The sequence below is a fragment of the Bison bison genome, unplaced genomic scaffold, assembly GCF_000754665.1.
Source record: "Bison bison bison isolate TAMUID 2011002044 unplaced genomic scaffold, Bison_UMD1.0 scf7180017864180, whole genome shotgun sequence".
NCBI classification, from domain to species: Eukaryota; Metazoa; Chordata; class Mammalia; order Artiodactyla; family Bovidae; genus Bison; species Bison bison.
The window spans coordinates 361813-385789 of record NW_011494752.1 but is presented as its reverse complement, the minus strand read 5'-3'; the positions used below and the strand labels follow the sequence as shown (position 1 = coordinate 385789).

The 23977-nt window shown below is 50.7% G+C and overlaps 2 protein-coding genes and 1 non-coding gene across 7 annotated transcripts in view; 2 read left to right on the top strand and 1 right to left on the bottom strand.

Annotated features, from left to right (window-relative positions):
• PSME3 (proteasome (prosome, macropain) activator subunit 3 (PA28 gamma; Ki)) overlaps positions 1–6972 on the top strand; it is a 7795-nt gene extending 823 nt beyond the window's left edge. Inside the window, exons 1-11 of one of the 2 annotated variants that reach the window (XM_010842491.1) lie at positions 347–436; positions 539–571; positions 695–757; positions 954–1058; positions 2048–2096; positions 2907–3019; positions 3263–3331; positions 3468–3535; positions 3635–3689; positions 3815–3901; positions 4486–6527. In XM_010842491.1, coding sequence (XP_010840793.1) covers positions 362–436; positions 539–571; positions 695–757; positions 954–1058; positions 2048–2096; positions 2907–3019; positions 3263–3331; positions 3468–3535; positions 3635–3689; positions 3815–3901; positions 4486–4566 — 798 coding nt within the window. In that variant the 5' untranslated portion in view covers positions 347–361 and the 3' untranslated portion in view covers positions 4567–6527. Of the gene's footprint in view, positions 1–346; positions 437–538; positions 572–694; positions 758–953; positions 1059–2047; positions 2097–2906; positions 3020–3262; positions 3332–3467; positions 3536–3634; positions 3690–3814; positions 3902–4485 lie in introns of those variants that run through there. The other variant, XM_010842490.1, reaches the window with a different exon arrangement.
• Positions 1744–1816, bottom strand: TRNAE-UUC. Its single transcript has one exon. It is a non-coding gene; the product is annotated as a tRNA-Glu (tRNA).
• An 82-nt stretch (positions 6973–7054) lies between the features above and the next one.
• LOC104990420 (membrane primary amine oxidase) overlaps positions 7055–23977 on the top strand; it is a 27480-nt gene continuing 10557 nt past the window's right edge. Inside the window, exons 1-4 of one of the 4 annotated variants that reach the window (XM_010842493.1) lie at positions 7055–9446; positions 11379–11664; positions 11901–12030; positions 12321–12979. In XM_010842493.1, coding sequence (XP_010840795.1) covers positions 7859–9446; positions 11379–11664; positions 11901–12030; positions 12321–12587 — 2271 coding nt within the window. In that variant the 5' untranslated portion in view covers positions 7055–7858 and the 3' untranslated portion in view covers positions 12588–12979. Of the gene's footprint in view, positions 9447–11378; positions 11665–11900; positions 12031–12320; positions 15216–16687; positions 16974–17475; positions 17606–18547; positions 20383–23977 lie in introns of those variants that run through there. The other 3 variants (XM_010842494.1, XR_825511.1, XM_010842492.1) reach the window with 3 other exon arrangements.

Below are 23977 nucleotides of genomic sequence, written 5' to 3'. Positions count from 1 at the left end.
CCCCCCACCCCCGGGGACGGCATCGGGGGAGAGGATAATATGGGGTGGCCTAATGTACCCTGTCTAATAGGGAAGACCTTCGCGGACACGTGGTGGACTTAGTGCTTTAGGCTAGTGACAGCGTAAAGCCCCCCAGCCCAGCAACGTCCCCGCTGCATACGCTGCTACTGCCCCTGCCCTTGGCGTCAGGCTTGCCTCGTATCGTAGGCCAGGTTTGGATGGGGGTTGACACGTTTGTGAGCTCACACCTCCCCCATCTGCTTGTCTTTTGTCTGCTCTCAAAGTCAGACAGCTTCAGACTGGGAGGGAGGGAGGGAAGACAGGTGGGTGCTGCCCTCAAGCCCCGCTTCCCTCTCCTGAGATGGAGAAATGGATCCTCAAAAAAATAAAGTATTTGCAGTCTGGGGGCCTCTCAGCTTCTCATTACAATTATAAGGTGAGGGAAAGACATTTGGATTTGGGCTTACCCAACCTCCCTATACTTATGTTGCCAGCTGCTGATTTGCTCTTACTGAATTGCTTTCTTTGTTAATTTTAGGTTGATTCTTTCAGGGAGCGGATCACAAGTGAGGTGAGTGAAATAAGTAGGAGAGTGAGTGTTGGTTAATAGTTGGGAGTTCCCCAGAGAAGAGATATCTATAGAGACAGGCCTTCCCACAGGTACTAATTCGGTTGTATTTTCCCTCATCTTCAGGCAGAAGACTTGGTGGCAAATTTTTTCCCAAAGAAGTTGTTAGAACTTGATAGTTTTTTGAAGGTGAGAGACGCTTTTCTTTTCCTCAGATTCCCCAACTTTCTTGGCCAAGGTCCTTCTGTCCAGTGGGACAGATGAGGTGTTGATTCTGTTTTGTTGTGTACCCTAACGCACTCTGATTTCTTGCCTTTTGAATGAAATACTTCTTTGTTCATCTTGAAAAGACTAATGTTTTTGGGGGTGGGCGTCTCTCTTTCAGGAACCAATCCTAAACATCCATGACCTAACTCAGATCCACTCAGACATGAATCTCCCAGTCCCTGACCCCATTCTTCTCACCAACAGCCATGATGGACTGGATGGTGTAAGTGTCCTATATTTTTCTTTGTGTTTCGAAGCAGTAGGGGTTCTCTGTTCTCTATTTCCTGGTCAGTTGAAACATATTGAGAGGAGACAGTGGGCTTTTTATCTGAAAATGAGGATTCTTAAGACATTATGACTCCAGAGCACCTCCTTTAGATCCTGATTTTCATCTGTAGCATGAGGTGAATGTGTTAATGCTACTCTGTTAGAGTGAGTTTGAAATAGGACAGATAGCTATAGGTTCCCGCAAGTGATCTGGTCTGTCCCCATGACTCTAGGCCGGACTTTTCTTCTCATGTAACTACAGTCCTAGCCTTTGTGTGTCTTTGGCACCTAGTCGTTACCAGTTATATGTCCACATTCTGTTATAACACTGATGACACTGTCTTGCTCTTTGTCTGTATCACTGTCTCACTGATAGAACTTGCAGTTCTGAAACTATCTTAATTATCTTTGTATCCCCGGCATCTAGCATTGTTCCCAGCACATAGCAGTTGCTAAATACGTTTGTTGAGTGAATATTGTGTGTTTTTATGGAATTGGCAGATTTGCACATATTCCCTTAATTATCCTAACTCTGCATTCAGTGGTTCGTTTTTCCTGTTGTTTGTAGTATTCTCCCTCCTCTAATTGCTTATTTATTTATTTATATTTGGCCACAGCATGCTCCTTTTGTGGGATCTTATTTCCCCAACCAGGGATCGAACCTGGGCCTCTGGCAGTGAAAGTGCCGAGTCCTAACCCCTAGACCACCAGGGAATTCCCCCTAATTGCTTCCTTTGTTTATACTTCTTGAAAGATTGGTTTTCCCAGCAGAGTTTAGGTTGCATTTGGGCAAGAATCTTGTCTTAAAGGCTTGTATGTGCTTAATAAATTGTGCATAACTTAAGACAACCTGTCCTAAGGAAGGGATTAAACTTGCTTGAAGGGTAACTTATGATGGGGATGGGGATGTCCAGCAGGCTATTTCCCATCTCTTTGTATCCTTAGCCTACTTACAAGAAGCGAAGATTGGATGAATGTGAAGAGGCCTTCCAGGGTAAGAGCTGCCTTTACCGTCTCCCACCCCAGTCCTTCCCGGCAGATGCAGAATGTGTTCTCCTGGCCAGGAAGCAGGATCTGATTTTATTTCCCAGAGTTCACGTTCCCATGTCCTCTAAGCATTGTCGTTATTTAGCGCTCTAAACCTAATTTTCCAATTAACAGGGAGGGTTTGTCTTAGTGTGGACTGTCAAGGGAGACAGGTTGAAGAGGACGACACATCACAGATTTTTCACAGAAATGCCAGTTCCGTGTTAGTTTTTCCTCTTCAATAATAGTTGATATGTTAAGTCTATAGAGCAGGGGTCCTCAATCATGGTACTGGTCTATGGCCACACAGCAGGGGGTGAGCAATAGGCAAGCTAGCAAACCTTCATCTGTATTTACAGCTGCTTTCCATTGCTTGCATTACCACCTGAGCTCTGCCTCCTCTCAGATCAGTGGAGGCATTAAAATCTCTGAAGAGTGCAAACCCTACTGTGAAAGAGGGATCTGGGTTGCCTACTCCTTATGAGAATCATCCGGAAACCATGCTTCCTGAGCTCTCACAAATCCATGGGAAAAATGGAGCATATTTAAATTTCCTTATTCAGACTTTTGGAATACTCTAGACTTGTTGTTTAGTCTGTTAATCCGTGTGTTCTCTTTTTTATTCTGTTGGGGGCGACAGGTTGTGGATAGGGTTATGCCAGATAAAAGGCCAAGGTCATAGCATTTCTTGGGGCTGGGAAAGAGAGAGAGAGAGACCTGGAATGCTATGTCCTGCCCTTCCACACCAATAATTTAATCTTCCTCACATCCCTGCCAGGAACCAAGGTGTTTGTGATGCCCAATGGGATGCTAAAAAGCAACCAGCAGCTGGTGGACATTATTGAGAAAGTGAAGCCTGAGATCCGGCTGCTGATTGAGAAATGCAACACGGTGAGGCAGGGGCTAGTGACCTGTGGGCTGACCCCAGATAACCTGGCTTGAACTGTGCTAGATGATGGATGTGCTCGATGATGGGGCTGGGGGCGTGGAGGTGATGTGGCAGCTGGCAGACTAGGTGTCTTGGCTCCTGTGCTCCTGGCCTGTGGCCCCAACAGCATGAATTGTGTACTTCATGGCTTTAGGAGAAAGGGCTGAGGTCCTCTTAATGTGTATTTTGATCCCCTCACCCTCCAGGTCAAAATGTGGGTACAACTCCTGATTCCTAGGATAGAAGATGGCAACAACTTTGGGGTGTCCATTCAGGTAAGGCACCTGCAATAGAAACTGGAGAGGAAGGTGTGGGAGTATTCTCACTTCCTCTGTGTTTCTGTTTTCCTTTCCTTTTTGTTCTGCCGTGGGATGACATGGAAGTGACTTTTGACTCATTTGCTTTTTTCAGGAGGAAACAGTTGCAGAACTAAGAACTGTTGAGAGTGAAGCTGCATCTTATCTGGACCAGATTTCTAGGTAGGGCTGCTGGCGTGTGGCCCAGGAATTGGGGGCTGGTGAGGTGGTGAACACCGTCTGGGGTCTCCTGCAGCTTCCTCCTCTTCTCTCTCCTTTCAGATATTATATTACAAGAGCCAAATTGGTTTCTAAAATAGCTAAATATCCCCATGTGGTAAGTGAGGGTTTTTTGGGCTGAGGGTGGAAGTGGTAGGACAGGGAGGAGTGACTATTCCTAGGAGGAGCTGTGTGGGTGACAGTCAGGCCTTGGGAACAAGACTTTTCTCTGCCCCCCACCAGGAAGACTATCGTCGCACCGTGACAGAGATTGACGAGAAAGAATATATCAGCCTTCGGCTCATCATATCAGAGCTAAGGAATCAATATGTAAGTTACCTTGGACCCTGCCCACAGTTGTTCTAGCTTTTAGTTCTGGTGGCTATTTTCTTCCCACTCTCTGGGGGTTGAGTTGGGGGTTGGAGGTAAAATGAATGGAACAAATTCTGCCCATCAACTGAGTGTTGAAAGCCCCATGAGGTCATTGCAGGTGTCTAGGTGCTTCTCTCCCTTCTTTCTACCTGGATGGGAAAGGGCGCAGTATAGTCTTGGGGTGGAGATGTGGGTGTTAGCGTCAGGCATAGATTTAGAACTAATTCCACCTGTAATATGGGGCCTTGGGCAAGTTTAACCTCAAACTGCAGTTTCTTTATCTAACACATTAAAGGACCTAGTGTAATTCCTGGTATGTTAAGTGCTTCATAAATGTTATTTATTAGACTCTTGGACGCTGGGATATCCCCAGCTGTGTCCGGGGTATGAGAGAGGTAGAAGGGCAGCCACCCTGAATTCAGATTCTAGTGAGATTTGGATCATGTGAGTGATTGGGAGTGGGGGGTTTGTGGGGGTGTCTCATTTTCCTAGTGAGGTAGGGGTTGAATAGACACATGATTCCCTGATCCCTCTCCTCCCAGGTCACTCTACATGACATGATCCTGAAAAATATTGAGAAGATCAAAAGGCCCCGGAGCAGCAATGCAGAGACACTGTACTGAGGCCGGGGCCAGGGTCAGGGGACTCTGTGAGTCTGGCTCAAGACCGACATTGCCTTGGTTTGTTACATGACTATCGTGATGGGGAAACTGGCTGGAAATAGTAATCACACCTCTCTCTGTTTTTAGTTAGAGTCTAATGAAACTCTCATGTAGTTCTGTGACGTGTTTACCTCTTTTTTCAGGCCTCAGGAACTCTTCTATTTCCTTCTCTAATACCCCCCGCCCCACCCCATCCTAATTTCTGGAGAACTCCAGGTTTGTGTGCGCAGGATGCTGGCACAAGAATACTTGTGTTTTCTCTCCCCGGCTCCCTCCTGTGTCTTGGGCTTTGTGTTTTCTTCCTTTTGATGATGAGTTGGTTAGAAGCTGAGGGAACTGGAAGGAAAGTGCTCGGTGTTTTTAGGAACTGGGGCGGGAGGGAGGGGACCAAGTCCTCTCTTCCGGAAGGAAGATTAGTGTCCCTTGCCACTGTGGGACGTTGGAGCCTCCCTGCCACAGTTGCCCTGGTGATGACTGAGGGTTTCCCGTCTACATACATTGTACCTGGAACATGATCATGACAAGAAACACCTTAGACCTTCTTCTGCCAAGCCCCTAGCTCCTTCAGATGTTTTTATAACTAGGATTTTCACATACACATATGTGTGTGATATATATACACATACATGCAGCACACACATGCCTTGCTGCTGTTACTTGATGCCCTCCCCTCCCCCCTGCCCTGCCCACCTGTAAACCCTGTCTCTCTCACCTTTTCTCTCTCTCTCACACACACACACTGTTTAGAAGGTGATAGGTGTCTTAGTCCTCTTCCACCAGGGCCCATTGTCTCCTGATATTGTAGCCTTTTGGGTGCCTGAGGCTGTGAGTTGGAGGAGAGCTGAGAGATGAGAAGCAGAGGGAGTGGGGAAGGCCCCTTCCTCTGTGACTTGGGTCCCTTTGGGCGTTTTTGCAAAGGCTTGTCCTCTGACCCCTGGTTGCCTCTTCCCAGGCCAGTTGTAAGTTGGGGTAAGGGTGTCTGCAGCTGTGAGGCCAGATGCTGCTGCTGCTACTAGGCTTTCCCTTTGGGAAAAATGTTTTCTTATTTGTAGTATTGTGCTTCCCGGGAAAGTGTTCACTTGTGTGTATATGTGTGTGCATGCACACACATGCATGTACACGGTGTGTGTATGTGGAAATCTGCCGAGCAAGTCAAAACCATAGAAGAGTTGCCTCTTATCTCTCAAATCTTCCAGAGATACCACTTGTTACAACTTTTGTGTTAACCCTCATCAACCCCTACTTTTTTATTTTGCCACTCCTGGAGAGTCTGTTGGTGGCTCTCTTTCCTTCTCTCAGTGTCTGTTTCTGACTTTTATCCTTGCCCCTTCCCCGCCCCATCTCTGTCTTCCAACCTCCAATCATATTTCCATCTGAGCGCATCATTTTGGTCTCCCGTTATGCTACAGAGGAGGAGTTCGGATGCTGTCTTCCCATGAATAGTACTCAGTAACAAACCAATTGCATTTTAGTTGGGCAGTGCCCCTACTCACCTCCAGACCCCTTCCAGCTAAAACCCTTCCCCCCTCCCATCCTGTGTTTCTCAGTTTCCCGTTTTGTCTGTTGGATTGTCCAGTACCCCTCCTCCTCCCTCTACTGCCCTTGGATCGTAATGTAAAATTCTTTTACCATGTCAAGAAATTATTAAAAATACAGGTACTTTGACCTCTTTCTAAAGCTGCAGACGCTGATGCGATGCTCTGGTGGCCTGGGGCATACTCACACTTAGGTGTGTGCACATTGGGACACCCACCTCCATATATACCTCCAGTCACTCTATTGGGTGTCTTTACTCCAATTGAGCTGCCTCTTTTCTCTGAAATAATGAAAAGACTGAGGCTTCTGCCTACCAAGGGGCAAGAGTGGGTCCTTCATTTGTGTGCAGTCTGAATTAAATGCAAGTTGAAAGAAAGTGAAAGTCAGACATGCCCTGTGAGGCTCCTCTGTCCATGAAATTCTCCAGGCAAGAATACTGGGTGGGTAGCCATTCCCTTCTTCAGGGGATCTTCCTGACCCAGGATCTACCCCAGTCCCCTGCATTGCAGGCAGATTGTGTCCCGTCTGAGCCACCAGATAACTCTTCTCAAACCTCACTTGCCTTCTACACTGACAAGATCCCAGCTCCTTCCTTCCTTCTCCAGTAATACCCTGAACTGTCAGTAGAGGGTGCTGTAGTTCCATGTGTGGGGAATCACCTGGCTCAAGACATACCCCACCCCATCGTTTTCTTTATACAATACTTCTCTCTGAATAATGTCTTAAGTTTCTTGAGGATATGCCAGGGACTCCTGGTTTTGGCTTTCAAATGACTTGGAGGGCTGTCTGGGATCTTAGCTCCCTCTGAAATAAAAGTTTCCTTAACTTCCACCTTGCAGAGTAGCATACTGATATCCATTGATCTGGGATCCATCGTCTTTACAAAAAAAAGACTTAAGGTCTTGAATGGTGGAGGAACATTTCTTCTATTCTGTTTCAGAGATCAGTACCTGTAGCTGACTGTTTTTGAATGCCTGCCCCGTGTCAAGCTCTGTGAAGCACTTTATCTGCGTGATCACATTGATTCTCCATGAATCTCTAGGGTAGTTTTATCCCTTCTTTATAGATCAGGACACTGAGTCTCATGATAAGTAAGTCCCCTGAGGTCACGCCGCTTCGGGACCTGCGATGGTATACAAATTGACTGCTGTGGCCAGGTCTTCACCACTCGTTTCTCAACCGACTAGATGGAAGAGGCCTGAGACTACAGATCAAGGGCTTGGCCTTAGGCATCTGGCAGAACACAGTGCTTACTGCTGAACTGGGCAGTGGATCCTGGAAATACTGGGGGTAGTGCCTGCCAGAAGGTAGGAAAGTGGCCAGAGTGGTTGCATGTAGCTCATAGGACTTGATCGGGCATCTAAGATTTGCATTCTTCCTCAGACCCATTCTGGGCAGAAGGTAGAGTTTAGCGTGTATACAAATGCCCTCTAATCTGCTCTAAATGATGGCACTTGGGAGCCGGTACTGACCGTGCTGCTGGGAGGAATTCAGGGATGGGCCAAGGCGATGCACGTGGAAGCCGTACCTTGAGCCAAACCACAGAACAGAAAATTGGAGCAGAATTATATAAATCAAGGTCAGAAATTTCCCGTCCAACCCACAGGGTGGAGTTTTCGCTATTCCTATCCATCCTCCTGAATATAAACCCTGATTTGATGTCAGTAACTGGAAGGAGCAGCTGGTGGGACTCTCCTTTCAGCTCTCTGCATTCACCATGAATCTCAAGGTAGTCCTTGTGTTCCTGGCACTGTCTCTCATCACCATCTTTGCCCTGGCCTATGTCTTGCTGACCAGCCGTGGTGGCTCCAGCCTGCCTCCCCGCTGCCCCTCTGTATCCCCCCGTGCCCAGCCCTGGACACACCCTGGCCAGAGCCAGCTGTTTGCAGACCTGAGCCGAGAAGAGCTGATGGCTGTGATGAGCTTCCTGACCCAGAAGCTGGGGCCAGACCTGGCGGATGCAGCCCAGGCCCGACCCTCAGACAACTGCATCTTCTCGGTAGAGCTGCAGCTGCCCCCCAAGGCTGCAGCCCTAGCCCACCTGGACAGGGGGAGGCCCCCACCTGCCCGGGAGGCACTGGCCATCGTCTTCTTTGGCAGACAACCCCAACCCAATGTGACTGAGCTGGTGGTGGGGCCGCTGCCCCAGCCCTCCTACATGCGGGATGTGACCGTGGAGCGTCATGGGGGCCCCCTGCCGTATCACCGACGCCCCGTGCTGGCAACTGAGTCTGCCCAGATGTGGATGCATCTGAAAAAGGTGGAGTTCCCCAAGGCCCCAGTCTTCCTGGCTTCTGTCTTCAACTACAATGGCTCCACTTTGGCGGCTCTGCATGCCACCCCTCGTGGCTTGCGCTCAGGGGACCGTGCTACCTGGATAGCCCTCTACCATAACATCTCAGGTGTCGGGATTTTTCTTCACCCCGTGGGGCTCGAGCTACTGCTGGACCATAGGGCTCTGGACCCTGCCCACTGGGCTGTCCAGCAGGTTTTCTACCTCGGCCACTACTATTCAGACTTGGGTCAGTTGGAATGGGAGTTTAAGGCTGGCCGGCTGGACGTGGTTAGAGTTCCTCTACCCCTGCCAGATGGGGCCTCATCCCTCCGCTCCCGGGTGTCCCCAGGTCCTCTCCCCCCTCTTGAGTTCTCACCTCAGGGCTCCCGGTACAGCGTCCAAGGGCACCTGGTGGAGTCTTTCCTCTGGACATTTACCTTTGGCCATGGGGCATTCAGTGGCATGAGAATTTTTGATGTTCGGTTCAAGGGTGAGCGAGTGGCCTATGAAGTCAGTGTCCAGGAGTGTCTGTCTGTCTATGGTGCCGATTCGCCCAAGACCATGATGACCAGATACCTTGATAGCAGCTATGGACTTGGCCGTCACAGCCGGGGCTTGGTGCGGGGAGTAGACTGCCCCTACCAGTCTACCATGGTGGACACCCACGTGTTGGTGGGTCAAGGGGCAGTCCAGCTGCTCCCGGGGGCTGTGTGTGTATTTGAGGAGGCCCAGGGACTCCCTCTCCGAAGGCACCACAATCAGCTTCAGAGTCATTTCTATGGTGGTTTGGCTGGCTCGGCCCTCGTAGTCAGGTCTGTGTCCTCTGTAGGCAACTATGACTACATTTGGGACTTTGTGTTGCACCCAAATGGGGCACTCGAAGGGCGGGTCCATGCCACGGGCTACATCAACACAGCTTTCCTGAGCGGGGGAGAGGAGAGCCTCCTTTTTGGGAACCGCGTGGGGGAGCGAGTGCTGGGGGCGGTGCACACACATGCCTTCCACTTCAAGCTGGACCTGGATGTGGCAGGTGAGTGCCCCGGGGGATGAAGACGGAGAGTTGGGGTGGGCCAGAGGGGAGGGAGACCTCCACATCAGGCCCAAAGAGGTAAGAGGGTGGCATTCCAATACCACAGTTTATTGTGGCAACAGCAGGGACTGATGTGAGTGTTTTGACTGCAGTTAGCCTAGATGCTGGGTCTGCTGGGTGTTTAGCAGAAGATAGGGTTCCACTGCCTGGCCCCTCTGACCTGAAACTTTAAAACGAAACGTAATGGCCGTGCTGGCTAGCTGGCTGCCTTAGCCTGTCTGTGGGTAGGGAACTGGCCTTGTCAGGCTGGATGCAGCTGGAATTGGGGCTCTGAGTTCTTCGTTATTCTGAGAGAGTGTGGAGGTGGGGAAAGCAAGGGGATGAGCAGAGGTAGGAAGCAGCATCTAAAGAGGTTTATAGAGTGGAGGTAGTGCCGGGGCCTGAGAGAGGGAGTAGCTGGCTGGGGGCTGCTCCCACAGGATTTCAGACGACTAGGGAGACAGCATAGGGGCCCAGGCGCCTTCTGGGGAGGCCCAGCCCATTGCTGCCAGCACTCGTCATCACAGTAGGCTCTCCAGTGACATGGCAGGTCTGTAACAGGCTTGATGCAAATGTAGAGGGATTTCTCAAGTAGGGCTCTAAGCACCAAGGGCTTTCTCCTCTTGACAGATTTTTGTCCAGTTCAGAAAATAATGAACCAAATCAGATTATTCGCTCAGAGAGAAAATTTGGAATCCGCCAGACCCTGTCTATTTTACAGTTACAGAAATCGAGGAGGGTGGGGGGAGATGGGTCGGAAAGTGGCTCCCCATGTATAATGCACCGTAACTCGGCATATTTCTTGTGAAACATTTTCATATCCTCTTGAGTGTAAAGATGGCACATGTGCCTCTGTGTGTGTGGTGTGGAGGTGGAGGGGAGGAGAGCTAAGAAAATAGCATGATGGAAATGCTAGTATTAACTAGATTATTCTTTGACAGATTCGGTATATGACTATTTTCTGATGTGAAGTTTTCTCTCCAGCACTTTGACGTTAAAGAGCCTTGTCTTAGGATATAAAATCAAGTAACACTTACTGGATCCTTAGAGCATGCAGCGCAGGCTCGTGCTGTGGGCCAGGGGCTGTGTCAGACGCCTGCACACAGGGCACTGGCTGCATTCAAGACAGCTCCCTTGTGCCAGCACCTTCATGGAAGTCAGACTGGAAGGAACTGACAGTCTGAACCTGCAGAAAGAGTATAAGCTTTCAGAGATCACCCCAGACAATTTAAAGATACAAATGTATTTATTTATGAAAAAGACAAAGTGGTCCCTGCCAAATTGAGAAGAGAAGAAAAACAAAGTTTCAGAGTCAGGAGGAGGATGCAGGGCACCAGAAGAGGGGATCAGGTTTTTCCAGCCAGCTTCTCCAAGACAAAAATCCCTTTCATAGTTAGAAGAATGTTGTTAGCCACCTGTGTGTGCTTTTCCATTTATGGAGCTCAGCCACAGAACAACTTTTTTTATGCCTAGTGTAGAGATTCACAAGCTGAATCAAATTTGCTTCACTACAGAGAAGCAAATAATTGGTCCAAGGTCTATTGGATAGACCAGGGCCCAGAACTTTCTGCAGCAATAGAAATACACGCCTGCCTTGTCAAGTCTGTTAGCCACCAACCATAGGTAGCTGTTGAGCACTTGGAATGTAGCTAGTGTGACTGAGGAACTGAAGTTTTAAATTGAAAGAGCCACTTGTAACCGGTGGTAGCTATTGGACAGGACAGGTTCAAAGAAGATCAGCTAGCCCTCAAGTCCAAACCTGGTTCCCAGTGCAGAGTGCTGTCTGCTGGGCTCTGCAGCCCTTTTTCAGGCCAGTGCAGTGGGCGTCACGGAGATGACAAGGGACCTGTCTCACCTGGTGTGGAACTCCTCTCCCTCCCCTCACCCTGGCAGGGCTGAAAAACTGGGTGGTAGCTGAAGACGTGGTGTTTAAACCTGTGGCAGCCCCTTGGAGTCCGGAGCACCAACTGCAGCGCCCACAGCTGACTCGGCAGGTCCTGGGAAGGGAGGACCTGACGGCTTTTTTCTTGGGGAGCCCCCTTCCCCGATACCTTTACTTGGCTAGCAACCAGACTAATGCCTGGGGTCATCAGCGCGGGTACCGAATCCAGATCCACAGCCCTCTTGGCATACACATGCCGCTGGACAGCACCATGGAGAGGGCCCTCAGCTGGGGGAGGTGAGGAGGGCCCCGGGGAACTGGGTGGTAGGGAAGGGCTGGTCCCCTTCCCATCCCAGCTCTTAAGAGACCCCAGCTCACTAACCTCAGTGGGCCCTTCACCCCTGGATCTCTCAGATCCAAGCAGATAATGGGACGGGAATCAGTCTCACACAGAACCTGATTCAAAGGCTATCTGGGCTGTCCAGGCCCTTGATGTTTCCTGACACTGCCCTTCCTACAACATTCCTGGTTAGATACCAGCTTGCGGTGACCCGGAGGAAGGAGGAGGAGTCCCAGAGCAGCAGCATCTATTACCAGAATGACATCTGGACAGCCACTGCGGCCTTTGCTGACTTCATCAACAATGAGACCCTCTTAGGAGAGGTTGGTAGCCCTAGGGGCAGAGGACCAGGGCTCCCCTGAGCCTAGTGTCATGGCTGTAGGATGGAGGGTATGGTAGGTTTCCAGCTGTTAGATTAGGGGCCAGGGAGTCCCCTGATGACCAACATGGCTCTTCCCTCCTAGGGTGAGATTAGCTCTGAGACCAAACTACAGCTGCTAACATGGATGAGAAGCCTGTTATTTGGGCCTGGGGCTGGAGACTGGGGATTGTGGCTGAGGGGAGGTTCTCTGGGTCTTGCCTCCAAAATCTCCAGCTCCTCCTCTTCCTGCAGGACCTGGTAGCTTGGGTTACAGCCAGCTTCCTGCACATCCCCCACGCTGAGGATGTCCCCAACACAGTGACTCTGGGGAACAGAGTTGGCTTCTTGCTCCGACCCTATAACTTCTTTGATGAGGACCCCTCCATCTTCTCCCCTGGCAGTGTCTACTTTGAGAAAGGCCAGGATGCTGGGCTCTGCAGTGTGAATCATGTGGCCTGCGTTCCCCACCTGGCAGCCTGTGTCCCAGACCTGCCGCCTTTCTCTTACCAAGACTTGTAGCCCTGAGTGTATGGAGGAACATGGACAGGGCAGGGTGGTGGTGGTGCTAAGACCTGTACCTTCCTTCCTATTTCCACTTCCTGCTTTCCTGACACTCGACCCTTGGGAAATAGCCTCCTACCACATAAACCCCCATATACCCTGTTGGTAAACTCCTGTTTCCAATTCATTGTCTTAAAAATGATGAATTTATACAAATGATGCCATTATTAAAATATTCAGGCAAAACCCCTCACAAATCCTACCACTCAGAAATAGCTGGTATTCACATTTGGTGAACATTATACCAGACATTTCTTTATGCATGTGCATTGAAATGGAAAAATAGAATTTTTGAAAAACCTCATGGTGTGTGTAATTTATAATAAAGAGTATTATGAGATTTTTACTTGAATTTCTTCTGTTTGACTTTTGAAGTATCTAGAATCCCCCAGAGAATATTAGGGATTCTGGCCAGGGAAATTAGCCAGGGAGGAGAGGGGGCAAGGGGGACAGACCTGGCCAAGAAATGCTGCTTGGGAAACTGAAGAAGGGGGGTGGGGGGTATTCTTGGAAGGAGGACAGTAGTTCCAGTTGCAGGAAAGGAAACATCTGGCCCTGGAAAAGTGAGGGCTAGGGAAAGAAGAGGGGTTGAGGGGGACAAGGGGCTGCCCCCCTCTGACATTTCTATGCATTTCTGTGCTCATTCTGGTTAGCTGCATTATTTTGAAATCCCCACCACCCCTTCCCCGTACACCAGAGCTCCCTTGACCCAGAGAGCAGAATCTGAATTGGGAGTCTGGAAGACAAAGCCATGTAAGGGCTGTGGAAATCGCTGGGGCCCTGCCTTAGCCCCGCCCCCGCCGCCCCACCCCGCCCCCAGCCTTCCCATGCTCTCCCCACCTTCTGTTTCCTTTGCATCGGAATACTGAAAACCTCAGCCAGAGTCCAGGAACCCTCAATACAGGGGCCAAAAGAGACCCTCTTCTGCTGGCCTGAGAACACGTTTCCAGTTTGGTTCAATCCTCTGTCTCTATAATCACGGGACCATGAACCAGAAGACCACCCTGGTGCTCCTTGCTCTGGCTGTCATCACCATCTTTGCCTTGGTGTGTGTCTTAATAGCTGGCAGGGGAGGAGATGGGGGTGAAGCCAGCCAACCTCACTACTGCCCCTCCGGAACCCCCAGTGTCCAGCCCTGGACACACCCTGGCCAGAACCAGCTGTTTGCAGACCTGAGCCGAGAAGAGCTGATGGCTGTGATGAGATTCCTGACCCAGAAGCTGGGGCCAGACCTGGCGGATGCAGCCCAGGCCCGACCCTCTGACAACTGCATCTTCTCGGTAGAGCTGCAGCTGCCCCCCAAGGCTGCAGCCCTGGCCCACCTGGACAGGAGGAGCCCCCCACCTGCCCGGGAGGCACTGGCCATCGTCTTCTTTGGTGGACAACCCCAACCCAATGTGACTGAGCTGGTGGTGGGGCCGCTGCCCCAGCCCTCCTACATGCGGGATGTGACCGTGGAGCGTCATGGGGGCCCCCTGCCCTATTACCGACGCCCCGTGCTTCTCCGAGAGTACCTGGACATAGACCAGATGATCTTCAACAGAGAACTGCCCCAGGCTGCTGGTGTCCTGCACCACTGCTGCTCCTACAAACAAGGAGGAGGGAACCTGGTGACCATGACCACAGCCCCCCGCGGTTTGCAATCAGGTGACCGGGCCACCTGGTTTGGCCTCTACTACAACATCTCAGGGGCTGGGTACTATCTGCACCCTGTGGGGTTAGAGCTGCTGGTAGATCACAAGGCTCTGGACCCTGCCCAGTGGACCATCCAGAAGGTGTTCTTTCAAGGCCGCTACTATGAAAGTCTGGCCCAGCTGGAGGAGCAGTTTGAGGCTGGCCGTGTGAATGTGGTGGTGATCCCAAACAATGGCACAGGTGGGTCCTGGTCCCTGAAGTCCCGGGTGCCTCCGGGTCCAACTCCCCCTCTGCAGTTCCATCCTCAGGGGCCCCGCTTCAGTGTCCAGGGCAATCGAGTGGCCTCCTCATTGTGGACTTTCTCCTTTGGCCTCGGAGCTTTCAGTGGTCCTAGGATCTTTGACATTCGATTCCAAGGAGAACGACTGGCTTATGAGATCAGCCTGCAAGAGGCCGTGGCTATTTATGGTGGGAATACCCCAGCAGCAATGCTCACTCGCTATATGGATGGCTGCTTTGGCATGGGCAAATTCGCCACGCCCCTGACCCGAGGGGTGGACTGCCCCTATCTGGCCACCTATGTGGACTGGCACTTCCTTCTGGAGTCTCAAGCCCCCAGGACCCTACATGATGCCTTTTGTGTGTTTGAGCAGAACAAGGGCCTGCCCCTGAGGCGACACCACTCAGATTTTATTTCCCAGTATTTTGGGGGCGTTGTGGAGACAGTGCTGGTCTTCAGATCTGTGTCAACCTTGCTCAACTATGACTATGTGTGGGATATGGTCTTTCACCCCAATGGGGCCATAGAAGTCAAATTCCATGCCACGGGCTATATCAGCTCAGCGTTCTTCTTTGGTACTGCCCAAAAATACGGAAACCAGGTTCGGGAGAACACACTGGGCACCGTCCACACCCACAGTGCCCACTACAAGGTGGATCTGGATGTGGGAGGTAAGACATGCTGGCAGAGGCATTGATTTTGTACAGGGGGTTGAGGAGTTGTCACTATTTGCTTTGGGTTTGATGGAGATTTCCCAGGAAAGGAAGATGTGGGTATGCGGTTTTGGAGTTTCATGCTTTCTCTTAGCTGGATGGGAGAGAGTTGACTGTTGAATTTCCCTGTGATCTTAGCTCACTGGCTGGGTACAGAGATGCCAGACTCCATCCACATGACCTCATCAGAAAATCTTGGGGAAAAGCTCAGCTTAGAGAAGAGACAGTATCCAGGCTAAGGGTCCTCTTTGCCCTCCTCCCTCCCTGGCACCTATACGGGCCCAACTTGAGTGAGGCAGACATTTGTTTTTTGGCTTATCTGTGTCTGCCTGCAGTGCTGGTGTTGGGGAAGATCTGGGTGCATTCTGCTGAGTCCCTGGCACATGTATGCCAGCTCTGGATATCCCCAGGAGCACATTTCCTTGGCAGGTGGGCCCCCCTCCTCCTTGAGTTTTCATTTCTGGGCACAATACATTTAAATGTGAAGGGTAGAGAGGATACTGTGGAATATTCCAAAAAGTTTCTGGAGTTGGTGGTCACAGAGAGCCAAGGTAATGGGATATTTAGGAGTCCATGACATTTCACTGTTGTTCCCCACATTGATTTCATCACCAGATTTTTCTTTCTGTTCTGCTGCTGAATATCTCCAACCCGTCGCCTGGCCTTCCTGTTGTCCCTGCTGGGCGCTAGGCCTCTCTTTGCTACTTAGACTCCAGGGTTCACCCTGTGCTCAGAGGGACCTTCCAGCCCAGGACAGCCTGCTCCCTCACACACTCCCCAGTTTCCCCGTCACTAATGGATTCCCAACTGCAAAAGGACCAGCCAGGCCTGTCCCTTCAGAGGGCAGCTGCCACCTGCCTTCCAGATGCTTCCCTTTGCTGTTTTAGCCACACCCTCACCCTCTGTGTCCCTGGAAACACACACAATAGGTGACAGTTGGGCTTCTTTGCTTTTGCTCCTCTTTTGCTCCAGCCTTGAATGCTTTGCCATGCCATCTCAGATGGTGACATCATTAAGGCCAAGCTGAAACGTGGACCAGAACTGCCTCTCTTCCTGCCTGTACCTGGGTTCCTCTAACTGTGAATGTTGAATGTGCTCCTCTCACACTGTAGGCTCTTTAAGGCTTGGCTTTCCTTGGACTTCTGTGAGAGCAGAAGAGTAAGGTTGCATTCATCAGAGTGTCCCCAGCACTGAGCACAGGTGTCTTCACTAATAAGTGTGAAACAAGGAAGGAGTGAAATGCTCAAAGAAATATTTCAGAGGTCACCAGCTTTGGCTGAAAGATGTGGAGATCCTGGGATGAGGGGAGGGAAGCAGGGGACACAGTGAGTCTGGTCTCTTTGGCCCCTACTCTGAAGCCAGGTGCAGGCAGAGTCCATGGGGTGGCGCAGCTGCCTGACCAGCCCTTCCTCATCCTCTCACCCCTCCAGGACTGGAGAACTGGGTCTGGGCTGAGGACATGGCTTTTGTCCCCACAACGGTACCCTGGAGCCCTGAGCACCAGATACAGAGGCTGCAGGTGACCCGGAAGCAGCTGGAGACTGAGGAGCAGGCCGCCTTCCCCCTGGGAGGGGCCTCCCCTCACTACCTGTACCTGGCCAGCAAGCAGAGCAACAAGTGGGGGCACCCTCGCGGCTATCGCATCCAGACGGTCAGCTTTGCTGGGAGGCCGCTGCCCCAGAACAGCTCCACAGAGAGAGCCATCAGCTGGGGGAGGTGGGTGGTGTGTATTGTTGGACGTGGGTGGATGAGATGAGAAGCACATGTTGGGAGGGGCAACTGGGAACCCAGTTCAAGATCTACACGAGGTGAGGTAAGAGCACAAAACATTTCCTGGTTATCAAAAGGCCTACAGTAGACACATGGTTCCCTTGGAAGGCTAAGGCCCAGGCAGATAAGTCTTTCCTGTTTTTCTGATGCTGTGAAATCCAAAGGGATCAACAGGAAAAGGACATGAAAAGATGTTGGGCTCAGGTCAAAAAGAAAAGAAACACAAAGAAAAAGATCAGCCAAGCACTGTATCTTTAAAAAAAAAATGTTGGCCAACCACCAGGTGGGATGTGGGATGTACAGGAAGCCGGCTGCACACTAGGGTGACATCACGGTGAGGGTGTGGATGAGCTGGGAAGCTGAGGTCCATGGGCTCAGCTCCCTTCCATGATGATCAGGCAGCAGGACAGGGACGGTGACCATGGACCCCTGACCAGAACATCTCTAGGTACCAGCTGGCCGTGACCCAGAGGAAGGAGACAGAGCCCAGCAGCACCAGTGTCTTCAATCAGAATGACCCCTGGACTCCCACTGTGGACTTTGCTGACTTCATCAACAATGAGACCATTGCTGGAAAGGTCAGCTGACTGTGGGAGAAGAGGGAGGGGTGGGAGGCACAGAGATCAGCCCCAGCTTCCTTTGGCTGGGGGCCTGAAAGCCCGTGATCAGCTGAAGGGCTGAGCTGACTTCTGCTTCTGTGCTTTTGTGGATCTGCTCACTATTTGTGGGGGGAAACTTCCTAAGCTGGGAGTTCATCTGCAGACCCTGGCTGAGGTTCCAGCCTCTCCTCAAGAGGCAGCAGCTCTCTCAGTCTCTGCTTGTGGACTGAGTCCTTTAAAGGCTCCAGGATTCAGAAGGGCTGGAATGACCAGGGAAGACCACATCTCTTATACCTAAAACTTCTCCATTTCTGTCTTCACCACTAAAGGATTAATTTCCAAATGCTGAACTTTTCTGCCACCCAAACCTGATCTACTCTCCTCCATTTTCCTTCCTTCAGTTACAGTTTGGGAACTCTCCCAGTGTTGGGGGAAGTGCTGAAGTAGCCTGTGGTTGTCATCATTTCTCTTGGGATGGGTCGGCTGATGGCGATGTGATGGGAAATGTCAGAGATGGCACTTGCAGGCTGGGACATTGGAGGCTGGTGTTGCTCCTAATATGAAGTTGATTCTTTATGCTTTGACTTCTGGGTTACTATGAAAAAAAGGTTTAAAGCCCTCTAGAGTGATGGTGATGCTGGGAGGGATTGGGGGCAAAAGGAGAAGGGGACGACAGAGAATGAGATGGCTGGATAGCATCACTGACTTGATGGATATGAGTTTGGGTAAACTTCGGGAGTTGGTGATGGACAGGGTGGCCTGGCGTGCTGCGATTTATGGGGTTGCAAAGAGTCAGATACGACTGAGTGACTGAACTGAACTGAACTGAGAGTGATGGTGGACTCCCTAAGTGAATCCTGTGGGAGGCAGAGGTGTCCTTAGCAGCACCAGGCCTCATGACCCTCTTTCTTGCCTCACTAGGACTTGGTGGCCTGGGTGACAGCCGGTTTCCTGCACATCCCACATGCAGAGGACATTCCCAACACGGTGACAGTGGGGAACGGTGTGGGCTTCTTTCTGCGACCCTACAACTTCTTTGATGAGGACCCCTCCGTCAATTCTGCTGACTCAATCTACTTCCACAAACACCAGGATGCTGGGTCCTGTGAGGTCAACTCCCTGGCTTGTCTGCCCAAGGATCCTGCCTGTGCCCCTGATCTCCCTGCCTTCTCCCACGGGGGCTTCTTCACCAATTAGGTGTTTCCTGGGATGGGATATGTGACTGTGGCTCTAGGGTCTGGGAGTGTGGGGAGAAGGGCCAGGAACTGGGGAGCCTGTGCCCTCTTCTCCCTCCTCACACCCCTGGGTCCTCTCTCTCCTCCATCATCCTCCCTTGCTTACCGCCTCACTGGGATCATCCTGAAGCTATGCTGCCTGAATCAGGGGCTTCTCAGCTCTGCGCACCCCAACCTGCTGGGTTCCTGTCGCAGAGGAGAGGAACGGTCAGCCGAGAGGCTGGAGTCATGGTTACACGTTTCTACAAGACTCCTCGGTTTGGTGTTTTTCATTTTCTTTTCTTTTGTCTTTGCTTTCTGCTTTCCCCAAATGGTTTTAGGCCATGCCAGGTCTCTCCTGAGACTCCCCAGTCCTCACTTGAGAGGAGAGGAAGCGAGGTCTCTCTGGGACTGGTTGCCTAGAGGCCGTGGGCAGGGTTCCTGGCAGGCTTGTGAATCCAGGAGTCCAGCTGGAAGGGGCTCTTTGGCCCATGTTTCCTCTCATCCTGGTCCTCCTTCTCCCTCTTCTTTCTTGCCTCACCTTCTCCTCTTCTTACCTATTCTTATAACCTGGGATTTACATCCCAGCCCTGAGGAGATGTTCCTCAGCTCTCACTTTTCAACTCTGGTCTCCTCTCCTGACTCTAGGCCTGTGGAAGTCTGAAAATGCAAGGGACATCTAGCTTGAGAGGACAGTCCCCGTCTGTCTCCCTGTGTCTGGGAGCCGCCCCTTCCCCCAGTCCTGGGGCAAGGTGTTTCCCCACAGTTCTTTCTGCCCATTTGTATAGGCCTGTCTTGCATCCTCTTGCAGAGGATGCTCATGGAGACAGCAGCAGCTCTAGTTAGCACTTGAGGTGGTTTGTGGGTGCAGTGGTAATGAGGAGTGGTCATTTTGTGCCAGGTGTGTGGTGTGACCAGGGTCCTCTGAACTTGGCAATAGCCAACATAGGTGACTGGGTGAGAGCCAAGGGTGAGAAGCAGAAAGACCAGTCACACCATGCCATGGGGCCAGGGGCGGACCAATCACGTGTGAGCATGCAAATGAGCCAGGGCCTCTGGGGCTGGAGCCTCCCCCACAGGCTGTCCCTACAGGATCCGGGGTCTCTCCACAAATGTCCAAAGATCGGACATAATAGAACTCTGCTTCCCTAGAAGATTTGTTAAGTAAGTTCTAACACAGCTTGACAAAGAAATACTCTGCAGCTATAAAACTATATCTTTTTATAGAAATTATTCTTCTAAAGAGCAAGGCAATGCACAGAATTGTGTATGGGCACCTTCATTTGTGTTTCACCTCCTACCATGGGGGAGGATCATATAAATCCATATTTTCATATCTTATAGATGCATATTCAGAAGACACGGGTAACACTGGTTGCCTCTGTGAAGAGGAACAGGAGGTAGGGATTTGGGAGGGAGACTTGATACTATATATCCTTTTGTACATTTTGAATTTTGAACTATGTGACTGTATTACCTATTCATTTATTATTATTCAAATAATAAATGGGGCTAAATAAGTTCTGACTTCATTCTTTAAAGTAACTTTTCTTTTGGGAAGGGGTAGGGTGGGGGAGGGTACTCTGCCCAGAGACTCAATTTTTTCAAGTGTTTGAGACCCAGAGAAATGGCTGTGGCCTCTGTGCTTAGTCAGTCAATCATGGCCAGCTCTTTGTGACCCCATGGCCTGTAGCCTACCAGGTTCCTCTATGGATGGACTTATCTAGGTAGGAATACTGGAGTGTGTTGCCTTTTCTTTCTCCAGGGAATCTTCCTGACCTAGGGATAGAACCTGGGTCTCCTGCATTGCACATAGGTGTGGCCTCTGGTGACCCCTCTGTCTCTTCTTGCCTGTATATTTCCAGGAAAAAATGTTAAATGTCAAGAAATCTCTTTTGCTGTCTCTTGCTCACTTTCTCTGTCTGCCTCACTTCGAAGAGGGGGAATGAGAGGCAATGGGGAGGGGTGACTTCCACCTGCTGGAAGCCCAGGCAGGGCTGGGCAGTGAGGGACAGGAAACAGATTTCACATGCTGCTCAGCTTCTAATCTGAGGGAGATCATATCCAGGGAGCACAGAAGCTTCTGCTCCCTTCTATCCTGCTCCAAGCCCAGGTTCTCTTCTGAGTCAACAGTGGATGGAGGTGATCTGACCAGAAGCAAGCTTCCTAAGAACAGGGAGAAAGCCCTCAGTCAGGAGAGAGGGCCAGTGCTGGGTGGGTGAATTTATAACATGACCTGAAGTGAAAGTCAGAGTGACAGAGGAGAGAGACTGAGGGAATGAGGGTCTAAAGACTGAGACGGAGGAGAAAAATGGGTGCTGTAGCCTCTGTGGTTCTGATACTGCCTTGATGCCTCTTCTTTCTCTGACCTGAGTCATTGAACTTCTCCACGACACTCTTATGTGTAGTCTCCACCTCCTCTTGGCTCCTTTTTCTGACCAGTTGCACGATAGTCAGTGCTGGAGGCAAGAGGAAGAAAGAAATGCGGTGTCCACCCCTTCCCCAGCCTGGTTGAATAAGTTGCAAGTCATTGCCTTGACTCCCATGTCCAGACCAAGGCTGTGAGTGTTTGCAAGTGGAGTGTGCCTGTGAGTGTGTGTGGATGCCCGCTTACAGCTTTTTTTTTTAAAAGTGTTGTTGTTGTTATTGTTGTTTTCTAATATTTTTCTTTCTTCCTTTCTTCGGCTGTGCTAGGTCTTAGTTGTGGCATGAAGGACCTTCAATCTTAGCTGTAGCATGTGGGATCTAGTTCCCCAACCAGGGATCCAACCAAGGCCCCTGCACTGGGAACAGGGGAATGTTACCCACTGGACTGTCTGAGAAGTCCCAGAGCACTGCTATATTTAGGAACACTTACCACCTGGCAGGTTCAGTTACTGAATAAGGTAAAATCCCAGCCAAAAATCAGTAGTAGTTTGTGTGGTGATGAGATACTAATAATTGTGTAGAAGATCCTTGTATACTTTATGCAATGCTTGGTGGGTTTAGGAAAAGGGGATACCCTTAACCAAATAAAAAAGGTGTATGAGGTCCTGCTGACAGCTTCTCTGATGAGACTTATCAGTGAGAATCGGCTACCCTTTCCAGTATTCTTGCCTGGAGAATCCCAAGGACAGAGGAGCTTGGCAGACTACAGTCCATAGGGTCGAGAAGAGTCAGACACGACTGAATCAACATAGCACAGCACATATCAGTGAGAATGGGCTCATTAATTCTACAGCCTGTTTACTTGTTTTAAGGGGAAACCCATCCCTCCAGCTGCTCCCAAAAATGTTCTTTCTCATTTATCCAACCCTCTCCCTGAACTTTATATCTCTCCCTCTTGACTGGCTCTTGACTCACACCTCATTAAGTCTCTGCCAGGACCCTGACTCTCCAGGACAAGGTCTTCCCTCAGCTTGTGCTTCTCAGATGCCTTCCTTCAAGGACAGCTCTCCTTTTCCCACCTCCAGCTTCCCTTTCCCACCCAGTCCCTCCTTATCCCGCTCTTCCAAGTGCTGATGCAGAATCGAATCACAGTCCCTTCCAGCCATCACTTTCTGGACTTCTGGGAGGCACTGGTCCTCTCTGATTAGTCCTCACTGAAAACTCTCGCCTGTCATGACCTCCTCCCATTCTGACCCCTCCGAGGGCTTGCTGGCTGCTTCTCAGCCTCTTATGCCAGCTCCTTTGCCTTTACCATGCCCACCAACCTGCTCAGCCCCACACATGGGCATCTTCTGGACTCTGGCCCTGCTCTCCTCTCTCCCCTCTGCAGAGTCCTCTCTGGGTGATCTCAGGCTTCCTATCTCTGTGCATTAGTTGCTCAGTCGTGTCAACTCTTTGCCACCCCATCGACTGTAGCCCGCCAGACTCCTCTATCCATGGAATTCTCCAGGCAAGAATACTGGAGTGGGTGGTCATTTCTTTCTCTGGAGAATCTTCCCAACCCAGGGATCAAACCTAGGTCTCCCATATCGCAGGCAGGTTCTTTATCATCTGAGCCAGTGACTACCTTTTGTTGTTTGACACAAATCTCTATTTCTAGCCTACAGGCTGTCTTCTGGCCCTTGAAACCTATAGACCCAATGGCCTTTTTTCTGGGCATCTATGATCAGGCTTCCCACAGGAACCTCACCTCAAGCTTGTTGGAATCCTCCTTCAACTTGCTGCTCTTCTTGTAGGTCCTTCTTCTGGAGAAGGCCCCTCACCCTCCCAAGTCACCCAATGGAGACCTGGTATCCTTGTGTCACCAAAGAGTCTGTATCCTTTCTCACACACCCACCCAATCAGACACCATGTCCTGCCAACACCCCCGGCCACATTGCTCAGATTCCTCACTTCTTCTCTGTCCTGGAGGTCACTGGCCTCATCTGACCCTTTGCCTCCTGTCGCTGTCCTCACTTCTGTCTTTGACACACTCGGTTGCTCTCTCAGCATTGAAGCTGGAGCTGTACCCCTGGGGTGCAGATCAGAGTACAGTGACGAGGGCATCCAGAGCGGTTCCACTGGCCTCATGGGGACTCAGGGACAGCAGGCAGGCTCAGGCAGCACGTTCTGGGGCCCAGCCTGGGGACCGGGGATGGCACCTGGCTCCCAGGGATCGAGTCACCTTCAGCACATTCACACAGGCTGCGAGCAAGTTTGTCCAAAGGGAAATAAAACTTACTGGAAGAAGCAGGATGTGTAGCTCCTTTCCTCTGAGTAACTGTCCAACAGAAACACCTTCAAACAGTTGTTTATGGTGTGTGATATGATGATTGTGAAGCCTAGGTTGACACGAATTCAGAGGAAGCAATGTGACAGCAAGACGCTTCTAGAGAAGGTGGGCAGAGGGGCACCTTCTGCTATATCAGTTCCTCCTCAAGGTCAGGCCAAAGCTCTCCCTCCCACTCCCTGATCATCACTGCCTCTCCTCTTGGAAGGAAATCATGACCAACCTAGATAGCATATTAAAAAGCAGAGACATTACTTTGCCAACAAAGGTCCATCTAGTCAAGGCTATGGTTTTTCCAGTAGTCATGTATGGATATGAGAGTTGGACTGTGAAGAAGGCTGAGCGCTGAAGAATTGATGCTTTTGAACCGTGGTGTTGGAGAAGACACTTGAGAGTCCCTTGGACTGCAAGGAGATCCAACCAGGCCATTCTAAAGGAGAT